General features: G+C 42.5%; 1 protein-coding gene across 17 annotated transcripts in view; it reads right to left on the bottom strand.

The window, feature by feature from the left end:
• The window catches only part of dock9b (dedicator of cytokinesis 9b), a 346813-nt gene that overhangs the window by 231790 nt on the left and 95621 nt on the right, over nucleotides 1-19402 (bottom strand). For 16 of the 17 annotated variants that reach the window (XR_011341986.1, XM_069890523.1, XM_069890538.1 and 13 more), the window contains one exon: nucleotides 5265-5381. Coding sequence is in view for 16 of the 17 variants with exons in the window: in XM_069890523.1 (XP_069746624.1) it covers nucleotides 5265-5381 (117 nt within the window). In the remaining variant the exon portion in view is untranslated. Of the gene's footprint in view, nucleotides 1-5264; nucleotides 5382-14172; nucleotides 14312-19402 lie in introns of those variants that run through there. The other variant, XM_069890531.1, reaches the window with a different exon arrangement.

Here is a 19402-nt window from a genome sequence, read left to right as displayed (position 1 = left end):
ACCCTCAGCTCCTCTGCTCCAATCTCACCCAGGATTGAAGTCTCTCATCACTGGGAACATTCCAATCAATCTCCTCCACACCCTCATGAGGCCCAACCAAACGATGTATAAACATTCAAATGCTAACTTCCTATCTTTTGTGTTCAGTGACTTTAATTACGAACCTAATCTTATCAGCATCAAAGACTTCTGCATATGCTTGTGGTCTCTCTCTGTTCTTGCAGCCTATAAAACTCTATGACTAACTGCTTTACAACAGAACCAGAGAAAAAAAATTGGCAATAATTGGGAGTCGGATCCACAATCCACAATCACAGGGTTGTGATTTTCTTTGATTCAAGGTTTTTTGTTCCACAATTATGGAAAGCGGAGATTTGATCCTTGGTCAAAAGAAGTCAACTCTGACTGAATACATGGTGTGTCTTGGTTTCACTTATTGCTCAGAACAGGGAAAATCAGTAATCATAACACATCAGGGAGGGCCAAATGTTTGCAGGTGGGACTAGTGTAGTAGGCAGGAAACGTAGATCGGTGTAGGCAAGTTGAGCTGAAGAGTCTGTTTCCACGCTACATGACTTTATTACTCTATAATTCAGTGGTTTTCAAACTACACCCCTAAACTCACATCCCACCTTAAGCAATCCCTATTCCATAAGTGCTCTGTGATTGGTCAGGGATTGCTTAAGGTGGGATGTGAGTGGGATGGGAAGGTTGAGAACCACTGCTCTAGGCCCAATTGTTACTGAAATAGTTTGCTTGAGAAAGATTATCATTGGTCCATTTCCTGTGGAGATATGAAACCATGCACATAACGAGTCAATGAGGTACGATTAGACAGTGGATTTCAAACCTTTTTCTTTCCACTCCCTTACGAATCACAGAACACTTATGGAATAGGGATTGCTTCAGGTGGAATGTGAGTTTAGGGGGGCAGTTTGAAAGCCACTGATCTAACTGGAGTTAAAATGTAATGGGACAATAAAAGTGTCCTTTTACACTGAATTGAGAGGGTGGTTTTACTTAAACCTTCAAACCTCTTTCATCCACATCCTAATCAACTCTTAGACGATGGGGAAACACCTGTAAACTGACCCGACTGTTGCCAGTTTCCACATATTTATATTTTGAATCTCACATCTCCTTTGACCTGAATCAGAAGCTTAAGGGTTCACATCCCACTCCGACACACAACCCATCTCAGAGCAGTTCCAAGAGGGTGCCACACAATGTGGCACGGTCTGTCAGTGCATGCAGTACATCTTGACAACATTTTAGAGAAGCTTAATTGAGAGTATCCAGTCTGGCTGTATCATCGCCTGGTTCAGTAACTGCAAAGCATTGGACAGAAGTCATTACAGAGGGTCATCAAAACGGCCGAGATCCCTTTCCTCTATTGACAACATTCACCTGGACCGTTGCTTAAATGGGGCTCAAAGAATTATTGAGGAATCTTTCTATCCAGCACATGGCATCTTTGACTCCTACCATCAGCAATGAGGAACAAGAGCATCAAATTCTGGAAGGCCAGGCTGAGAAATAGCTTCTTCCCACAGTCTGTGAGATAGATGAACAGTATTCTGAAACCAAGTAAATCATTCTAAAATATTTATACATATTTTTATTAAATTATATCTGTAAGTATCTATATGGACTATTGCACTGTACATGCACTGTGGTGTGGAGAAAAACTGTTTCGTCTGGTGGATAATAAACTTTATAACATGAAATAGCCAATGAAAGATTCAGCAATATTATTTCAAGACATGTGGGGTAAATTCGTTACCACTTCTGTCATGCCAATTCCTTAAGAAAGTGAAGTTAGGAATAATAAGTTAAGGCCAGATGAAAGTGTCGGCGTTGCAGGGACCAGGATTCAGGTTCTTGAATCATTGGGATCTCCTCTTGGGTGAGATAGATACAAGAGGAACGGGTTGCATCTGAACTGGAGAATGACTGATATCCTGGCAGAGGGATTTGCCAGTGCTCCTTGAGTTGGATTGGCGGGAGGGTGATACCTAAAGGAGAGATGAGGCAGATGAAAGATGGAGTCAAAGAGAGTAAGATTAATGGGCAATTATTTAGGAAATAAAAATTGGATACATGTATTGGATGGGGTTAGAGGGATATGGGCCAAACACATAGAACATGTCACACGAAGCAAGGTTGACAGAACTAGGGCTTTCTGCTTTGGTCTGAGGAAAGATTCGAGGTAAACAAGATTATGGGGGCTTAGACAGGCAGACAGCCAACAACTTTGGGGCAACAATAGCAAATACCACAGGACATCTGTTTAAGGTAAGTGGAGGAAAGTTTAGGGGAGATATTAGCGGCAAATATTTATTACGTACACAGTGTGATGGGTGCCTGGAATGCATTGCTGGGTGTGGTAGTGGTGGAACCCGGTACAAGCAAGACATTCAAAAGACATGGATGCAAGAAAAATAAAGGGTTATAGTGTAGCGCTCCGCGCACAGAGACATGGATCAGCCCGCAAAATGGCCATTGAATGTGCGAACCTGGGGGTGACACCGACCGACTTCCACATGGCAGGAAGATGGGGAACTCTGGCAGGAACACCAGCCAATCTGAGGCTGGCGCTCCGAGGATGAGGGGCCGTAACATCAGCACCGGGAGCCTATACAAGTGCGATAGCCAGAGCAATAAACCAAGATGGGCTATGGTGCGTCTGTCATTCTTCTCCATGCTCACTTAGCGCATAGGCTACAATAGGTATGAGGTAGGCAAGCATTAGATTGTTGTGGACTAGGTTGACATAGGTCACCACAACATCATGTACTGTGCTGTAATGTTCTATGTTCTATCATTAACAATTTTATCTCTCAGCATCCCAAATACCCTTCTGCTTCTGCTTTGTGCTCCTTCTAGGTGAAAGCAATTGCTTGCTACCTTGAATGCAACTGAGAGCATGAATGTTGCCCCATCTGTGAAGAGTTTGATCTTTCTCCAATTTGTTCAGGGTAAGACAGGAAGTAGTACTTCGCAGTTTCCTTTTGGAACAGCAACAATTCAGTAACCAAAATAAGAAATCCTGTCTGCATTCAGGGTGAAGAATAACAAGGATGCAAAATCTTGTCCTTGAACTTCTCAAACTGCCAGGTGAAAGCTCAGCCTTTTGGGACACTCTAAACTTAAGAATAACTCTAAACTTGCACAATTTCCCCTCACATTCAGTTCAAAAGGCTCTGGACAAAGGGAGATTTCCTGTTTCTGATCAGGTTCTGTGAGGAAATGCCATACATTTACATCAAACACAGACAAGCACAGGACAGGAACAGGCCCTTTGGCCTATCATGTCTGTACCCACCGTGATGCCAATCTAACAAATCCCATGTCCACACATATTCCTCCATTCGCTGCCTGTTTCCATACCTTTAAAGATAAATGCTGCGATCGTATCAGCTTCTACAACCTTCCCCAGAATTGCATTCCAGATGCTCATCACTCTCTGTGTAACATTTCACATTCACTATCATCTGACAGGCCTGATAAATCTATCTGTAGATTTCAAGTCATAACACTACCACCAGGCAGTGCTGATCCCACAGCTGTGTGCATTCAAGAGAAGCACATCCTTCACCAGGAAACATCTGTGAAACCGGAGGGCTAAGCACACATAACCCCTTCCAAAGCATTACGTAAGTGGATCAACACAATTATGAGCAATATTTTCAGGTTCATCTCAGCAATTCCTTCTGACAAACAAAATTGTTTGATGACCAGGATTACAGAGCAGGAAAGGAAGCCCCTCGGCTGAGCTCCAAGTCTCAGATCATGCTTTTGTTTTTCCTTTTATACTTTGGTCGTGCAGAACAGATGGGAAGTCAATTTCCATTCAAACCTGCAGGGTCTGATCTGTGAGGGTCCCTCCACCACGGGTGTATGAGCAAAGGTGAGGCAACCAGACATCCTTCAGCAAGATCTCCATCCCCAACACTGCATTGTGCAGCAGGAAACTTCAGCTTCTAATCGCTTCCCCATCAGGAGAAGGAGAAAACAACCAATCCCACCAAAAATAGCTGAAGGAAGATTGAGTTCCCCTGCTGCACCATCCATACTCTGCAACATCAGTGACCACAATATCCAACAAAAAAAGTGCTCTCCTGCTGCCCTTGCTTGGTGCCAATTGATCTTTCCTTTCATTGCAATCCTACACTCTGTAAATTGTGCTCTATACACGGGTGTACGAATGCAAGAGATAACAGTCAGTGTGCTCGCAGTAGAACACTTCTCCTAAAACATGACAATTAACAGTTTGGAAGCACAGGATGATATCAATAAATAAAGTGCACCCAACTCGGATTACATGGCTGAGCTACAACCTTTTCATGGAGCCTTACATCTTGCACAGTTTTTCACGGCTAATAAAAAAAAATTTTAAACTGCCGTTCAACTGAGAATCCTGGATTACAGCACTTCGCTTCCTTGGTGCATTGAAAACCAACACCACAAGAGGACTGTCTTCATTGTTGTTTAACACTTCTTGTTTCCTGTGTGCAATGGGGACTGTGAACATTTATCATCGATCTGTTGCTTTTATTACCCCTTTTTAAAATATAATGCATACAATTGTCTTTTTTTTAAAAACAAAATTTGGGCATGGGAAATAAGAATTTGGGAGCATGTGAACAATGTACAAATTGTATGACAATGCTATCAGTACCTTTTCTAAATATACATTGAAATATGGTTTGAGATAATAAGAGCAGATCACAACACTCAAACAGAGAAAAAGGGCTTAATTTAGCCTCTCAAACCTGTTACATCATCCAATTGAATAAATGGCAATATGTATCTGAACTTGAATTTTCAAACTATACTTAACCAGCATTCACACTGCTGACCTGTATGTAGAACCATTGTGCCCATGATGGATGATGTGGAAAATTCCAGGTTTGCACCATTCTCTGTTTCCTGACGTTGTTCCAATTTTCTGGGCTTACCCCTTTATTCTAAACCAACTCCCCATCCCCTCTCACACGAAATTTGACCCCTGCCTCTGATTATTTAGAAAACATCAGTTGGATCCTCCTCCACTGCACCCCCCCCCACCACACCCCCCCCCCCCAACTCCAACCAGCACTCAAAAGAATATAAGCCGAATCTGATCTCGTCCTGACCCAGAACCAATCAAGGATGTTGCATCCAACAAAGACTTGGTGCCCACACCTAAACACATTACTCTGCACAAACAACGCGGAGAAGAAAAATCTGAACATGCTTGGTCCCAGACCAACACTGCCTACCTGGAAATCTTCGTTAGGAAAAAGCAGCATGTCACGCAGAGGATCGCTAATAATTTGTGCTTTTTTCTGTAGCAAGACATTCTCGTAGTCGATTGGTTCAATGTCCTTTGGTTTAGCCTAGAAAGGAAACACAAGGATGTTAAGGTATCGAAACTGTGCTCATGCTCTGAAAGAGTTCATCCCTCTTAACATCCGAGCCACTGTTCTAAATAATTAGTTGACATGCAGAAGCTGATATTTAAAAATCCTTCTTAGGCATTCATGAGACATTTGGGGGCAGCACAGTTAGCAATGTTTCCGGCCTCGGGTCTTCATCAGAAATGAAAAAGGAGGAAAGGGAGAGAAGCATAGACTTACGGGAAGGGGTGAATGCCAGTGGGAGGGGGAAAGAAAGGAATGGAGCTAATGTGAGGAGGGGGCAGAGGGCTGAGAAATATGCTCTGTGATAGGAGGAAAAAAAGGGGGGCGGAGACCTGAAGGAAGAAAGGGGTGGGTAAAGGGCAGGGAAGAGAGAAGGAAAGTAAGGGCAGCATGGGGCTGCTATTACAGCACCAGTGACCAGTGTTTGAACCTGCCACTGCCTGGAAGGAGTTTGCACATTCTCCCTGCAACCTGTGTGGGTTTCTTCAGGGTTCTCCAGTTTCCTCCCATGTTCCAAAGACATACAGGGTTATTTGGTTAACTGGTCATGTGTGTATTTGGGCGACGTGGGTTTATGGGCCAGAAGAGCCTGTTTCCCTGCAGTATCTTTAATTTCCAATGGGGCAGCATGGTTGGTGTAACAGTTAGCGCAACACCTTTGCAGCGCCAGTGATTGGGACCAGGGTTTGAATTTCATCCTGTCTCTAAGGAGTTTCTGTGTGTCTGCATGGGCTTTCCCTGGGGGCTCCGGTTTCCTCCCACAGTTCGAAACGTACATGAGGTGTAGGTTAATTGGACCCAAAATATAACCATATAACATTTACAGCATGGAAACAGGCCAACTTGATCCTTCTTGTCCATTCCGAACACTTTCTCCCAACTAACCCCACTGGCCTACTCAATCCATAACCCTCCATTCCTTTCCCATCCATATGCATATCCAACTTCTCCTTAAATGCTAATATCGAGCCATTTCATCTGGAAGCTCATTCCACACACCCATCACTCTCTGAGTAAAGAAGATCCCCCTCATGTTTTCTCTAAACTTTTGTCCCCCAACTCTCAACTCATGTCCTCTCATTTGTATCTCCCTCTTTCTTAAATACCTCTAATAATTTTAAATACTTCAATCAAATCCCTTCTCAACTTTCTACACTTCAAAGGATAAAGACCTAACTTATTTATCCTTTCCTATAGCTTAGACCCTGTAACCCCAGCAACATTCTAGCACAGCCTAGTGCAGTGCCTAAATAATAGGAGCAGGAGTGGGCCATCCAGCCTGCTAATTCAGTAAGATCATGGCTGATCTGGCCATGGTCTCAGCTCCACTTACTTGGCTGTTCCCCATTAGCCCTACTATCTAACTGAGTTTTAAATATATTTAATGAGGCAGCCTCTACTGCTTCCTTGGGCAGAGAATTTCACAGATTTGCCACATGCTGGGAGAAGCATTTCCTCCTCATCTCCGTGCTAAATCTAGTCCCATGAATCTCAAGGTAATGTCCCCTCATCCTCATCTCACTTGCCAGTGGAAACTTCCCCCTCTTTTCTGTTCCTTTCATAATGTTATACTTCTCCAGAAGATCTCCTCCCATGCTTCTAAATTCCATTATAGCCCCAGACTACTCAATCTCCTCACAGGCTAATCCTTCATATAGCACAGAAATAGGCTCTTCAGCCCATCTAGTTTATGCTAAACTATTATTCTGCCTAGTCCCATTGACCTGCCCCGGACCATAGCCCCCCCACCCCCCATACTCCTCTCAACCATGTACCTGTTCAATTTTTTTCTTAAATGTCAAAATTGAGCTCGCATTCACCAATTCTGCTGGCCAATCTCACCACTCTCTGCATGAAGAAGTTCCCCCTAGGTTTCCTTAAAACATTTCACTTGTCACCCTTAATCCATGTCCTGTAGTCTCACCTAATCTTAGTGGAAAAAAGCCTGCTTGCATTTACTCTGTACCCGTCATTTTGTATACTCCTATCAAATCTTCCCTCAATCGTCTACACTCCAAGGAATAAAGTTCTAACCCGTTTAACCTGCCCCTGTAACTCAGTTCCTCAATTCCTTGCAAATCCTCTCATCTCCAGAATCAACCTGGTGAACCTCCGAAGCTAGTAAATCCTTTCTCAGGTCAGGAGAACAAAAAGTCTGTCCAGCTGCTCCAGCGATGGTTCATTGAGCAAAGTGCGCAAATAACATTACAGGAAAACGTGCTATCCGGAACAAGCAACTAGAAAAAAAAATATCGTGGAAAATAAATAAATTTGAAAAATTAAAATAATTTTAAAAATTAAATAAAAGTTTAAAATTGTAAAAGTCAATGTTCTCTGAAGTTACACGTAAACCTTTGGTGAAGATGGGAGCAAATATACAGCCAGCGGAGTGTCCTGGCCGTGCTTTGCTCATAGCAGCTGTTTGAATAAAGTTGTGTCGATATAAAATGATGTCACCCAGGATGAAGAGCTGGTTGATGCTGCTTGCTGCTGGGGTGACTCTCTTAAAAATGTCTCCTTATCTCTGCTTAGTAAGAGTCTTTATCTTTGTTAGTATATTAAGTATTTGAGTTAGGCTTTATCTGTAAACTTGGGTGGGAGGGGAATTAATTATCTATAATGATTTTGATTGTCAGGAGGCTTCGTGGAGGGGTAGGAACTTGCAGATGCATCAACAGTTAAACATTTTCAAAGAATGTGACTGAAAATAAAGTAAAACGCTTTAAGGTTTATACAATATATTCATGCAAGTGCAGTTTGTTCGCTGTAAGTATAGTATTTTTGCCTTTTAAACTGTTCATTCTTAATGCAGGTGTATTAGTTAGGCATTGCCAGTCTCAAGCAACCGGGAAACGTGCTTATCCAGCATCAACAAATCCCTGATGGTGCCAGATACCAGGGCTTTCACTGTTCATACTTAAGTCCAACACTAGGAGGTGATTTTGAACTAATAAGCTGGCTTGCCTTTGGGACCAAAAAAAAACAATTCATAAAGCGTCAGCTTAAGAGGAAACATTTGAAAACACTTTTGACCATTCAGTAGCTAGAAATTCATTAATTATGCCTTTAGATATTTGAACAGGAACAAACCGTCATTTGTCTTTTCAAGCCTATTGTACGACTCAAGACCCTTGCTGATCTGTGACATCACTCTGACCACCTGTCAATCCTCATGTCCCCATTCATCTTGGTTGTGCAAGATTTACCAATCTCAGGTTAAAAGTTCACAACTCAATTACAACTCAAGTTCCAATCTTCTGCTGCAAAGAACTAATAATCAGCCCACGCTTTGAAATCTGTTCCTCTCCCCACAGCTGCTAACTGATCGGAGAGTGTTCCCTGCATTGCCTAATCTTAATGCAGAGAGAGCATCCAAAAGGCTTGGACCTCATGTTTAGCTTCTGTTTCCATTTACACTTTGGTTACATTTCCAATTTGTCCCTCTAACACAGTTGAGACGCGAACCGATAAGCAACCTGTCTCGAACAAATTTGATTTGAAAAGCCTATCCGCATTGCAAAAGCTTGCAGATCAGGGTAAAGTCTTTTCACTCAAACAGTCGACTGTTGGATAAACTTGCACAAGTGGCTGCCACAGTCATTGAAATATACACAGAGCACACAAGCCCATAACAAAGACACCAACTTGCACAAACATGTTGACACACATTGGCATGAACAAACTGTTACAAGCCCAGAGGACCCCAAAACCTAGCAGCAATAGATATTCACCAAGACAAATGGTTACTTAAACAAAAGTTACTTTTAATTATCTTTAAACATGAAAACAGAATCACACTTTAACTTATCACTATTAACTAACCTAACTTAACTCCCTTCTAATTCGAAGCACACGTGTATGCAATGTGTGTGTAATTTCAGAAAGGTTCTTTGGTTCACAGTCCAATCTCACTTCTCATTCCTCCAAGTTCACTGGTTGCACGCAATTCTGATACTCTGCACAGAATTTAACATTTATAAAGTTCACCAGGCTTTGGTGCTTCAAAAGTAAATGGTTACCCCTCAGGAAGGTTCTTGACAGTTATCAGAGAGAGGAGAGATTTGTTGTTTGCTGGACACCCACAATTGATTCCTGTTAATCAGCCACTTCAGTGTCTTGCCAAAGAAACTTGCCCCATCATGGTTTTCCAGATGGTAACTTCTTTCTTTCAGGTGACCACACAGTTCCTTTTTATTTCTCTTATTTCAAGTGGAAGATTAGGCAGCCAGTCCTCTCCTCTTGCATGAACCACAAGGGTTTTGACCAGGCTTTTCTGACCAGCACTCATAACCCGTCTTCAAAAATGGGGTTTTTCCACAAGCTTTCCAGCTTGTCCTGTCCCAGTTCCAGCTTTTGCTGCTGACTGTAAAGCTGCAGAACTGATCTCTCTCTCTCTCTTTCAGATAAAAGCCTGTTTGACTCCCTCCCTGCTTGAAAAAACCACATGACCGTCCTAGAACAGCAAGCAGCACTTCCAGACAGCCTGCAACTCTGAATCTATTCCTCCGAGTTCTTTCATCTGTTGCTTTTCAAAACAACAATCCATTGGTGAAGTCTCTTGGGCACTATCCAAAGCTTTTACAGAGACTCTTGGAGCCGCCTGTCTAGCTTGAGCAGAGCTCCACTATTTTAAATGAGATCTGTTTTGAAATGTTTGGATGTAACCTACTCTAACAGACCTTTCCCAATTTATCTCGCAAAAACATATCTATATACTCTGTCACAAAACACACACCTTTTTTTTTAAAAAAACACAAAATAAAATTTTCTCTTTAACATGGGGACAATTAAAAGGATTCTTGCAATTTAAAGCAATGCAGAAAGTGTAACATCACTTTATAAATGCAGGCCTTGTTGTTTTATTCTCCTGTAGCTGATTATTCACTGAACCAATAACAAGTCAAATAATTTGAGCAATTCTATCATCCGGCTTTCCACGACAGAGAGGCAGGACCGGTTTTGTGGCCCTGTGTGTAAAGCAACAGTGATTTCCTGCCAGAATCATTTCCAATAACCAGCACAGATGCACTGATTCCAAGCTTGAGTTTAAGCCGCAGGACGGCACAGAGGAGAGAAGGTCGTTGCCCCATTCCGAGATCACCCCCCCCCCCCCCCTTTTCGACCACTCCATTGAGAAATCAGTTAAAATCAGATCCAAAGCCTCTAGATTGGTCCAATGCAGCAGAGTTGCAATCTACTCCTACCCTCTGCCTGTAGAACCCTGGTTCTGATTCACTTGACTATTCTTCCAGGTCCAGACTCACTGGGAGAAGCAGGGCAGAGGGAAAACCTGCCAACTCACTCCTCATTGACTGGAAACACGACTCACATTTCATTGTTAACTGCCTAATTTTGGTCAAGAGAAGCGTCACAAGGGTTAAATAATTGTTCACAAACTTGAAGGGGTAAAGACTCCACCATGGTGGGATTCTCAGAGGGTGTGGGTTTGTTGCTATTGTCGGTGACTTTCCTTCTGGTGCCTTCGGGACTTCTAAACGCACAATCCCCTTCAGCAAGCATATGGGGGACAATGAGAACTGAAAGCCACCTGCATCGTAGCAGCGTACAAAGCAAGTGGGAATTTCACGTCAGACAGCAAAGAACAAAAGACTGTTCAACAGCCAGCTATTGTCCTGAGTAGGAACAACAACAGCATCTCACAAAACCACCAAGAAGTTCACCAACAATCAAGTTATTCAGCAACATTATAACTAAATAGGACTGCAGGAGAGAAGTACACCTGAGGTTTGAGGTGAATTATAATAACAGTAATGCTGTGTCACAAAATAAATCATAAAAGTGTCATGGCAATAAAAAATGTGTTAACTGAGTTAAAGAGTTTGACAACAAGAATGAGAGCTATATAATGTTATGAGGGGCTTAGGTATGGGGTGGACAGTTAGCACCTTTTCCCCATGACAACAACAGCAAATACTGGAGGACATTTGTTTAAGGTGAATGAAGGAAAGTTTAAAGAATACGTCAGAGGCGGGGTTTTTTTTAACTCAGTGTGATGGGTGCCTGGAATGCATTACCAGAGGTGGTGGTGGAAGTTGGTGCAATAGGAGTATTCAAAAGGCTCTTAAGATAGGCCAATGGATGCAAGAGAAATCAAGGGTGATTGGTATAAAAGAGGGAACAAATAGATTGTTGGGAAGTAGGTTTACATAGGTCAGCACAATATTGTGGGCTGAAGGACGTGCCATGCTGTGATGTTCTATTAAAACAGGCCCTTCAGTCCAGCATGTTTATGCCTACCAAGTTGTCCAACCAAGCAAGCTCGCCCTACTTAACTGCTTTTGGCAGAAATCTCTCTAAACCTTTCCTCTCCACATACTTGTCCAAATGTTACAATTATCCCTACCTGTCTCTCCCATTTCATCTGGCAGCTCGTTCAATATACCCAATGTGCATGGAAAAAGAAGCATCAAAATCAGTACTGCCAAGCCTCTTCCCACAGGCTGTGAAATTTACAAATGGTATCCTGTAACCAAGTAAATTATTCCAAAATATTTTTAAATATATGTGTGATTATTTTTATGTTGAGCATATTGCCTGTGTTTGTGTGTGCACCATGGTCTGTAAAATCGTTTATTGTCTGGTTGTATATATACAGTCAGATCATAATAAACATGAAGTTAAGTTGTGCAACTCCATGAAGCAGTCCTCAGTTTCCAAGGAAATAAAAGCACCTTCACTTGGAATCATTTTTTACTAGTGGTTGTGCCTTTTGCTCTACTGCACAGAGCATTTACAGAAGACTTCAATCAGAACCTTCTGGAAGCAGTATGTACCCTCTGTGTGGGTTTTCTCCGGGTGCTCCATTTCCTTCCACCCTCCAAATAAAAAACATGCAGGGTTAGTAAGTTAGTTGGTGGCACAGACTTCATGGACTAGAAGCCATTTCACTGTGCTATATCATTAAACAAATAAAGAGAAAGATAACCACGGTCAGTCTTCAATGTGTTGAATCAAAGCCATGATTTCTACCTTGTTAACATCCCCCGTGAGTACGTGTCTGCACATACCCTATAAAGGTAAGAGTGCCAACATTTGGTCCAAGGGGTGGGTAGCAGGGAGCATTTGGTTTCTCACATTCCTACAACATTTTTCTGAATACTCATCAAGTCGATGTTGACTCAGAACATTCCCATCAGAATGTTCAGGGGTCAAGAATAATCCTCGACTCTTATTTACTCACGGACCACCTCAAGTATTCCTGAAAACTCCTCCTTCTTCTGACAAAGGGCAAAGGCCTGGAATATCGACTGTCTTTTTACTTCTGATGCTGCATGACCGTTCTCACATTTGTGAACTGCACTGGACCCCAGCATCTGCGGATTCCTCCATTTACCACCGCAAGTATTCCTTAACTTACCGTGCATTACCTGCTATAAACCCACATACCATCATGGAAGGGGGAGGGGTCGTCGAGCTCAAGCCCTTTTCCACACCACCAAAGGGATGTGCGTTTTGATTGGGGTAGAAACATTTTTTGAGAACTTCTTTGTTTCTCGTCAAGTTTACCACCTCGTTTTACACGTTTATCCAACCAGTAACATTTGTCTTGGCCAGATCACGACAAATGACCCGTAACAAATACACAAACCCCCCACAGGTCGCAAAATATTCTCTGTCACAAGCCCATTGCTCCAGCCAGTTCTCCTGCCACCCACTAGACCAGCATCCAATTAATTTAACCCTCAGGGTGGTGATGGGCCAAGAGATGGGCAGGTTGAAGTGTAGGATTTCTCATTGTAACTGATCCAATGCACATACAATTCAAGTACACCTAAAGAAGCTACAGATAAGGTGAGGAGCAGAGGAAACACCAACTACAGCATCCTTGTCCTGTCAACAGTATCTATTTAAAACAGGGAAATGCAGTGAGTGGAGGATAGTGATAATGAGTTTATTGTCATATACATTGCACAATGTGCATATGCACCAAGATTCTTACTGGCTGCAGCTGAACAGGTACTTGTGAAATAAAACTGTGACAATAAATTTAAAGACAATAAGGGAGATAATAAATATTCACAGTTATCCTGTTGCAAACGTGATGCAATAATGCAGACAGTCCTTCTGTGGTGGTGGACAGTCCCTAATTTGTTTAACAAGGGAAGGCCAAAGAGCCTGTTGGACAGGGACTGAAATTGAACCTTGAGGTTATGGTCTTCTGGCTCTGTACCTTCTGCCTGAAGGTTGCAGTGAGAGATGGGGATATTTTATGTAGTTGGCTGCCTTCTTGAGGATCATCACATGGATGTCTGGCAATGGATAGGAGGTCAGGACCTGTGATGGCTATATTTATTACCTTCTGCAAGTGAACTACAAGCAGAGATCAATTTGAGTTATTTACTACAGAATTGTCACCAGGTTTAATTGACAGGAAATTACCCAATCATCCTAAAACTGACTGGGAAAAACATTGTCACTGAATGTAGCTAACTCAAAAAGGAACTTAAAATAATTGTGGAGGCACTGCAGAATGGGTCACATGGGTCGTACTTACCAGCTACATACTAGTTATCAACTAGAGCTCTGCTTTCAACACAATAGAATCAAATAAACTCATCCCCAGGCAACGTGAGCTTGGACTCAGCACCTCTCTCTGCAACTTAATCCACGACTTTCTGTCGCAGAAACTTGCAGAGGGTTGTGCACATGGCTCAGCCATCAGACCACCTTTTCTTCCACCATTGACCCATCTATATACTTCCCGCTGCCTTGGAAAAGCAGCCAATATACGAAAACACTCACTCACCCTCTCTTTGCCATACTCTCTTCATTCCCTTCCCATCAGGAAGAAAAGACATCGAGTGTGAGATCACACACCAACAGATTCAAGGGCTGTTTCTTTCCCACTGTTATCATAGACATGAATGCAACTTTTGGTCAAACTTGTACTCTGAGATGTCTAACTGGTCTGCCTTCAAAACAAGCCCAATCACTGAAGTAAAACATGAACGCCTGCAGACACTGTGATTGAAGTAAAAACACAATGCTGGAAAAACACAGCAGGTCAAAGGTGAAGATACTCAACCAACGTTTCAGGCTTGAACCCTTCATCAAGGCCCAATCACTGCATCTTGGTACACGAGACAAACAAACTTGCATTGACATAAGTAAATTTTTGAGCTTCATGTTCAAAAAAGGTAGTGACTCTGTTTGTTGGATATAATCCAGAGCAGGCTAACATTAAATCATCATTCTTCAGCAGGTTTGGATAAAGAGAGGAATTCAAACTTGAGCAACTCTTTCAAATGCAGGCTTATTTTCATGTATTGAGCTAATGCAGTTCTAATCTCTTCCAGCTCCTCAATTGGAAAACAGAGAAAATGTAAACATACATTCCCTGATTAGGGGGAAGATTAATGCTAACACATTTCCAGTGTCTTTTACATGGTGCATTAGAAAACACTGCACAGAACAATGAACAGAGAATATAGGCATACCCTGAAAACATGGTTCAAGTTCAGTGCTCCGGAAAACCACACATACGTTCCAATCCTAAAATTATTTATTCTTTTACCTTGAACTCTTATGCAAACATGTGCATAAAATATTTAAAAGGGATATACAAAACTGAAAAATAACAAAGATCTTTATTGCCAATAAGTTTACTTAAGAAAACATTTGTCTAATGTACAGTCGCTTGCACCTCTTCAGTTCCAGCTCCCCGTCTGTCTCCGACAAACTCAGCCTGCAACGCTCATCAAGCGCGATCCATCAGGTGAGGAGGAAGTGGGGGTAAAGGCGGTCTCGGGGCAGTAGAAACACAGAGCTAGGTGATCGTCAGATGCCTGCCTTCAGCTGTGGACGGTGACTGCCCAGGACTGTTGGTCCTTTAACAATTTCTGGTTATTACTATATTAAAATTATGAAATGTGTTATATCAAAACCACGCTATATAAAACCGTGTAATACAGGGTATGTCTGTATTTAACACAAGGCTGCAGGAGGATACGGTCAATAGTGGGGCATTTCTGAGGAATTTGAGAAAGTTAAAAGTCAAGGTCAAGGGAGAGTCTTCAAGGGCTCCAGAGGCGTGACTAAATTTCAGGGGGCCAGAATTGAAGGGATGCTCAGTTTGTGAGAGTGATCAAGCAGGAGGAGATCTCACTGAAAGGAAGGCGCGAAGCCACGGCAAGATTTGCATCCAAGTGAGTCCATTTTAAAACCCTGGCTTCAGACCTGGAAGCAATTTGGGTCAGAAAGCTCAGTGTGAAGGGCAAGTGGGAAGCTGGATGTTGTAACAAGCGAAAAATGCACGCACAAGAGAGCAAAAACGGTCGCATACAGCACGGAAATGGGCCTTTGAACCAACTCATCTATGCCAACCACGCAGTCCTTCTAAGTTAATTCCATTTGCCCGCGCCTGTCCCATACCCTTTTAATTCTTTCCAATCCACATAACCATTCCAATGTCTTTAAACATCATAAATTTTACCCCCTTCTATTATTTCTCCAATAACAAGTTGGAATATGGCAACACTGGAGACCATAAAACAGCACAATCCAGAAATAGGCCATTTGGACCATCTATTCCATTCCAAATTATTATTCTGCCTGATCCTAATGACCAGCAACTGGATCATAGACCTCCAGACCCCACCCATCCACATTGTTCTGCTGTTGAAATCATATTCACCTCTTCAGCTGGCCTCTCGTTCCACACTCTCACCATTCACTGCATTAAGAAGTTCTCCAAAAACATTCCCTTTAAACATTTCACCTTATGTCCTTGACCCTTGTCCTCCAGTTGTTGTTTAAACTCAAGGATATGGGTGAAGGGTACTGAAGATATTTGAAGAAGAGCAGGATTCTGGGGGGTCCTGATTCAATAGTAATCATTTCCCCAGATCCAGAATTCTACAAGATGCCAGCCCCAATCCTTCATCAGCTGCCAAAGAATTCACCAAAGGCATCAGTCAAATGCAGAACTCTCGGAGACTGTTTGATTTCCCACTTGGTCACAGGTAACACTTTATTACCTGTTCTCTTGGTTGTTAAGGTGATGAACGCTTTGCTTGAACCAATATAGTTCATTTGGTGAAACTGTTCCCGCAGCGTCAAAACCAATCACAAGATTAATGCTGGATTGACCATCATCCTTGTGACAAACAAGGGAGAAGCTGTGAAACTGAAGCTGGAGTACTGGAGGAACCCTAACTCTCCACTGATCCGACCCTGACCTACGGGGCAGTAGGGTGGAGAAGGTGCAGTCACAATGGTGGGGTGATCAAATCATTAAGATAAACCAGGACCTCATCGTTTGTCTGGGCAAGAAACCGAAAATGCCAAAGGAATGTCCACAGCAGCCGTGCACTCTATGCGAGAACTATAGAATTCTCAACTTGCCCCAAATCAAATACAGATATCCAAAGTGTATGCTGCTCAGTGCACGTACCCTGCCAAAAAAACCCATGCAAGTTAAATAAACAAGGCCTCTGCAGTGAATTTATTCATTTGAAGGAAACTATTTCTTGGAACTTGGATAATGGTGGTAAATAGAACAAAGTCCAAGAAAGCAAAACTAGAACTAAAATAAATTCCCTTTATACAGCTGCTACACTACTATAAACTCTCCAAGATCAAAATCCTGCTGCAGAAATAAATGGTCCCAGTACCAGCAGTTTATTACATAAGCAGAACCTTGCAAGTCAGGGTACAAGTTATGCAAATGGCTGCATTCTATATTTGTCCAGTACTTGAACAAATCAGAATTTATCTCTACTGCAGAATTAAGTGCTGAAACAATCACCTGTTGTTCCCTTGTTCCTCTGAGGAGTTGAGGATAAAATTATCATAGTAAATGGTGGGACAGGATTGAGGGACCAAGTAGCCTCTCTCCTGCTCCTCTTTTCTTGTGTTCCAGCTTCAGGCACCCATGTACTCATGCCTGACACCAGAGATTTGAGCATCATGCCTGAGCTCTTTGCAAGCAAGTTCCATCCACTCTCCAGCCGGATACAAGGCATTCCGCTTCAACAAGCGCAAGGCAGTTTTCCATGGTCCCATAGCCAACATTTGCACCAGAGCCAAATATACCCACAGATCTTTACATGTGGCTGACTGTGTGAGCTTGCATTATATGAATCAACCACACTCTTTCATAATCTCCACCAGTAACTCCCCCTCAAAATTCTGTAATGTGTTTTTGGAGACAAAAATTGTACAAAGGGATAGTCCAAACGGGTGACAATAACAAATACCAGATGTTTTTTTGTGGAGGACATCTGTTTAAGGTGAGTGGAGGAAAGTTTCTGGGAGATCTCAGAGGTCTTTTTTTTAAATAAAAGAGTGGTGGGTGCCTGGAACATATTGCTGGAGGTGGTGGTGGAGGCTGGTACAATAGGGACATTTAAAACACTCTTAAAAAGGCAAAATAAGTTAGAAAAAGAGAGGGGTATAGTTGTGATGTAGGGAAGGGTTAGATTGTAGTGGGGTAGATTTACATCAGTCGGCATATCATTGCAAATCAAAGGGCCGGTTTTGTGCTGTCACGTTCTACGTTATAAATTCTGAGCTGGAGTAGGTTCTTTCGACAGGCTGGCTGAAGGATGGGAGGGTTGAGAAAACCTGGAGACACATGATCCAGTTGATTGGTCTGTAGCCATGATGTCCATTAAACCCAAGACACTAATGAAGGGCTTTCAGATAGAAACATTGACCGTCTCCTCCTGCTTGACATGGCTGCTGCCTGACCCGCTGAGTTTCTCCAGCACTTGTGCACATCTCTCCATTGAACCCAGACTTTCTCGTTTGTGCTTCAATGCTCCATTTTAAGTGCAAGGCATCTTTCTGACGTTGAACACTCAGGCTCAGGATTCAACAAATCATGGATATCAACATTCTCTTCCTCAGATCATCAGAAGACAACCACATTGATTGGTCCGTTAGAAAGAGGCACAGTAGAGGTTGAACAACAAGGCAGACCGCAAGGTTCAAGAAAATTCTGAAACGTGGGGGCTGTGGGGACGACCCACAGAGAAAAGTCAGGCAAGGTTCCATGAAGAGAGCGGTGGGAATGTCGTTGGATGTTGAGCAACCACCGATGAATACGATCAAGATTTCAGGTGAAACCCATCAACCGAGAATGTGCAAAATGCAAACTCACTCCCACTGGGAGGGGTTGAGGTGAAAAGCGGAGATGGCTTAAAGTGAATTGATAGAACCAAGAGAGGGATATTGGACCTCCCCCACTCCCACATTCTTATCTAAACTGTTACTAATGCACTGTTAATAACTTCCATCTAAATGTTGATTCTAACTTGGAAGTAGAAATCAAAGGCTAGAAAAAGGTTAGCGAGGTCATGATCTCTTAAAAGTTTCTGGGAAAAAAGGGGTCATTATTAATTTAAGCGAGCCCATATAGGGGAAAAGCTGAATAATAAACAACATCGGAAGGAAGGAGGTGGAAGAGCTGAGCAAAATTAAGAATTTTAGATCTGTTTACTTTTAATTTTAAAAAAAGGAGTTTGTTTCAGAATACTATTAACAGAATGAATGGAAACCTCTGACTGACCAACGTGTCAGGAATAACTAGTGGAAACAAGAAAGTTTGCATTTGCTGGGGTCCAGTGCTGTACACAGAAGGGCTGGACGGATTTAACAAGTTTGCAGCATCCATGGAAAGCAAAAGGCAGCCAATATTTCAAATCTGAGACCTTCCAGCAATTCTGCTCCAGCAATATGATACTGGAAATGAAACACTGCAAGCTCACACATTTTGTCAGGTTATAAAGTTAAACAAGAAAATCTGCAGAAGCTGGGGTCAAATGCAATACACTAACGTGCTGGAGAAACTCAGCAGATCACACTGCATTCAGAGGCCCAGGCTTGAAACGTTGATTATCCTTTACTTCTGATAGATGCCTGCTTCACCTGCTGAGTTCCTTCACATTATCCAGTGACATGCATTTCCCAAGCAGCCCTCACATCCTCTGGGTCTACCCCAAAATGCTGAGTAGCCAATGTACAACTCTGAAGAA

Source organism: Narcine bancroftii, chromosome 7 (genome assembly GCF_036971445.1).
Source record: "Narcine bancroftii isolate sNarBan1 chromosome 7, sNarBan1.hap1, whole genome shotgun sequence".
Lineage (NCBI taxonomy): Eukaryota > Metazoa > Chordata > Chondrichthyes > Torpediniformes > Narcinidae > Narcine > Narcine bancroftii.
Note: the sequence above shows the minus strand (reverse complement) of the source record. Positions and strands in the feature narration are given on the sequence as shown.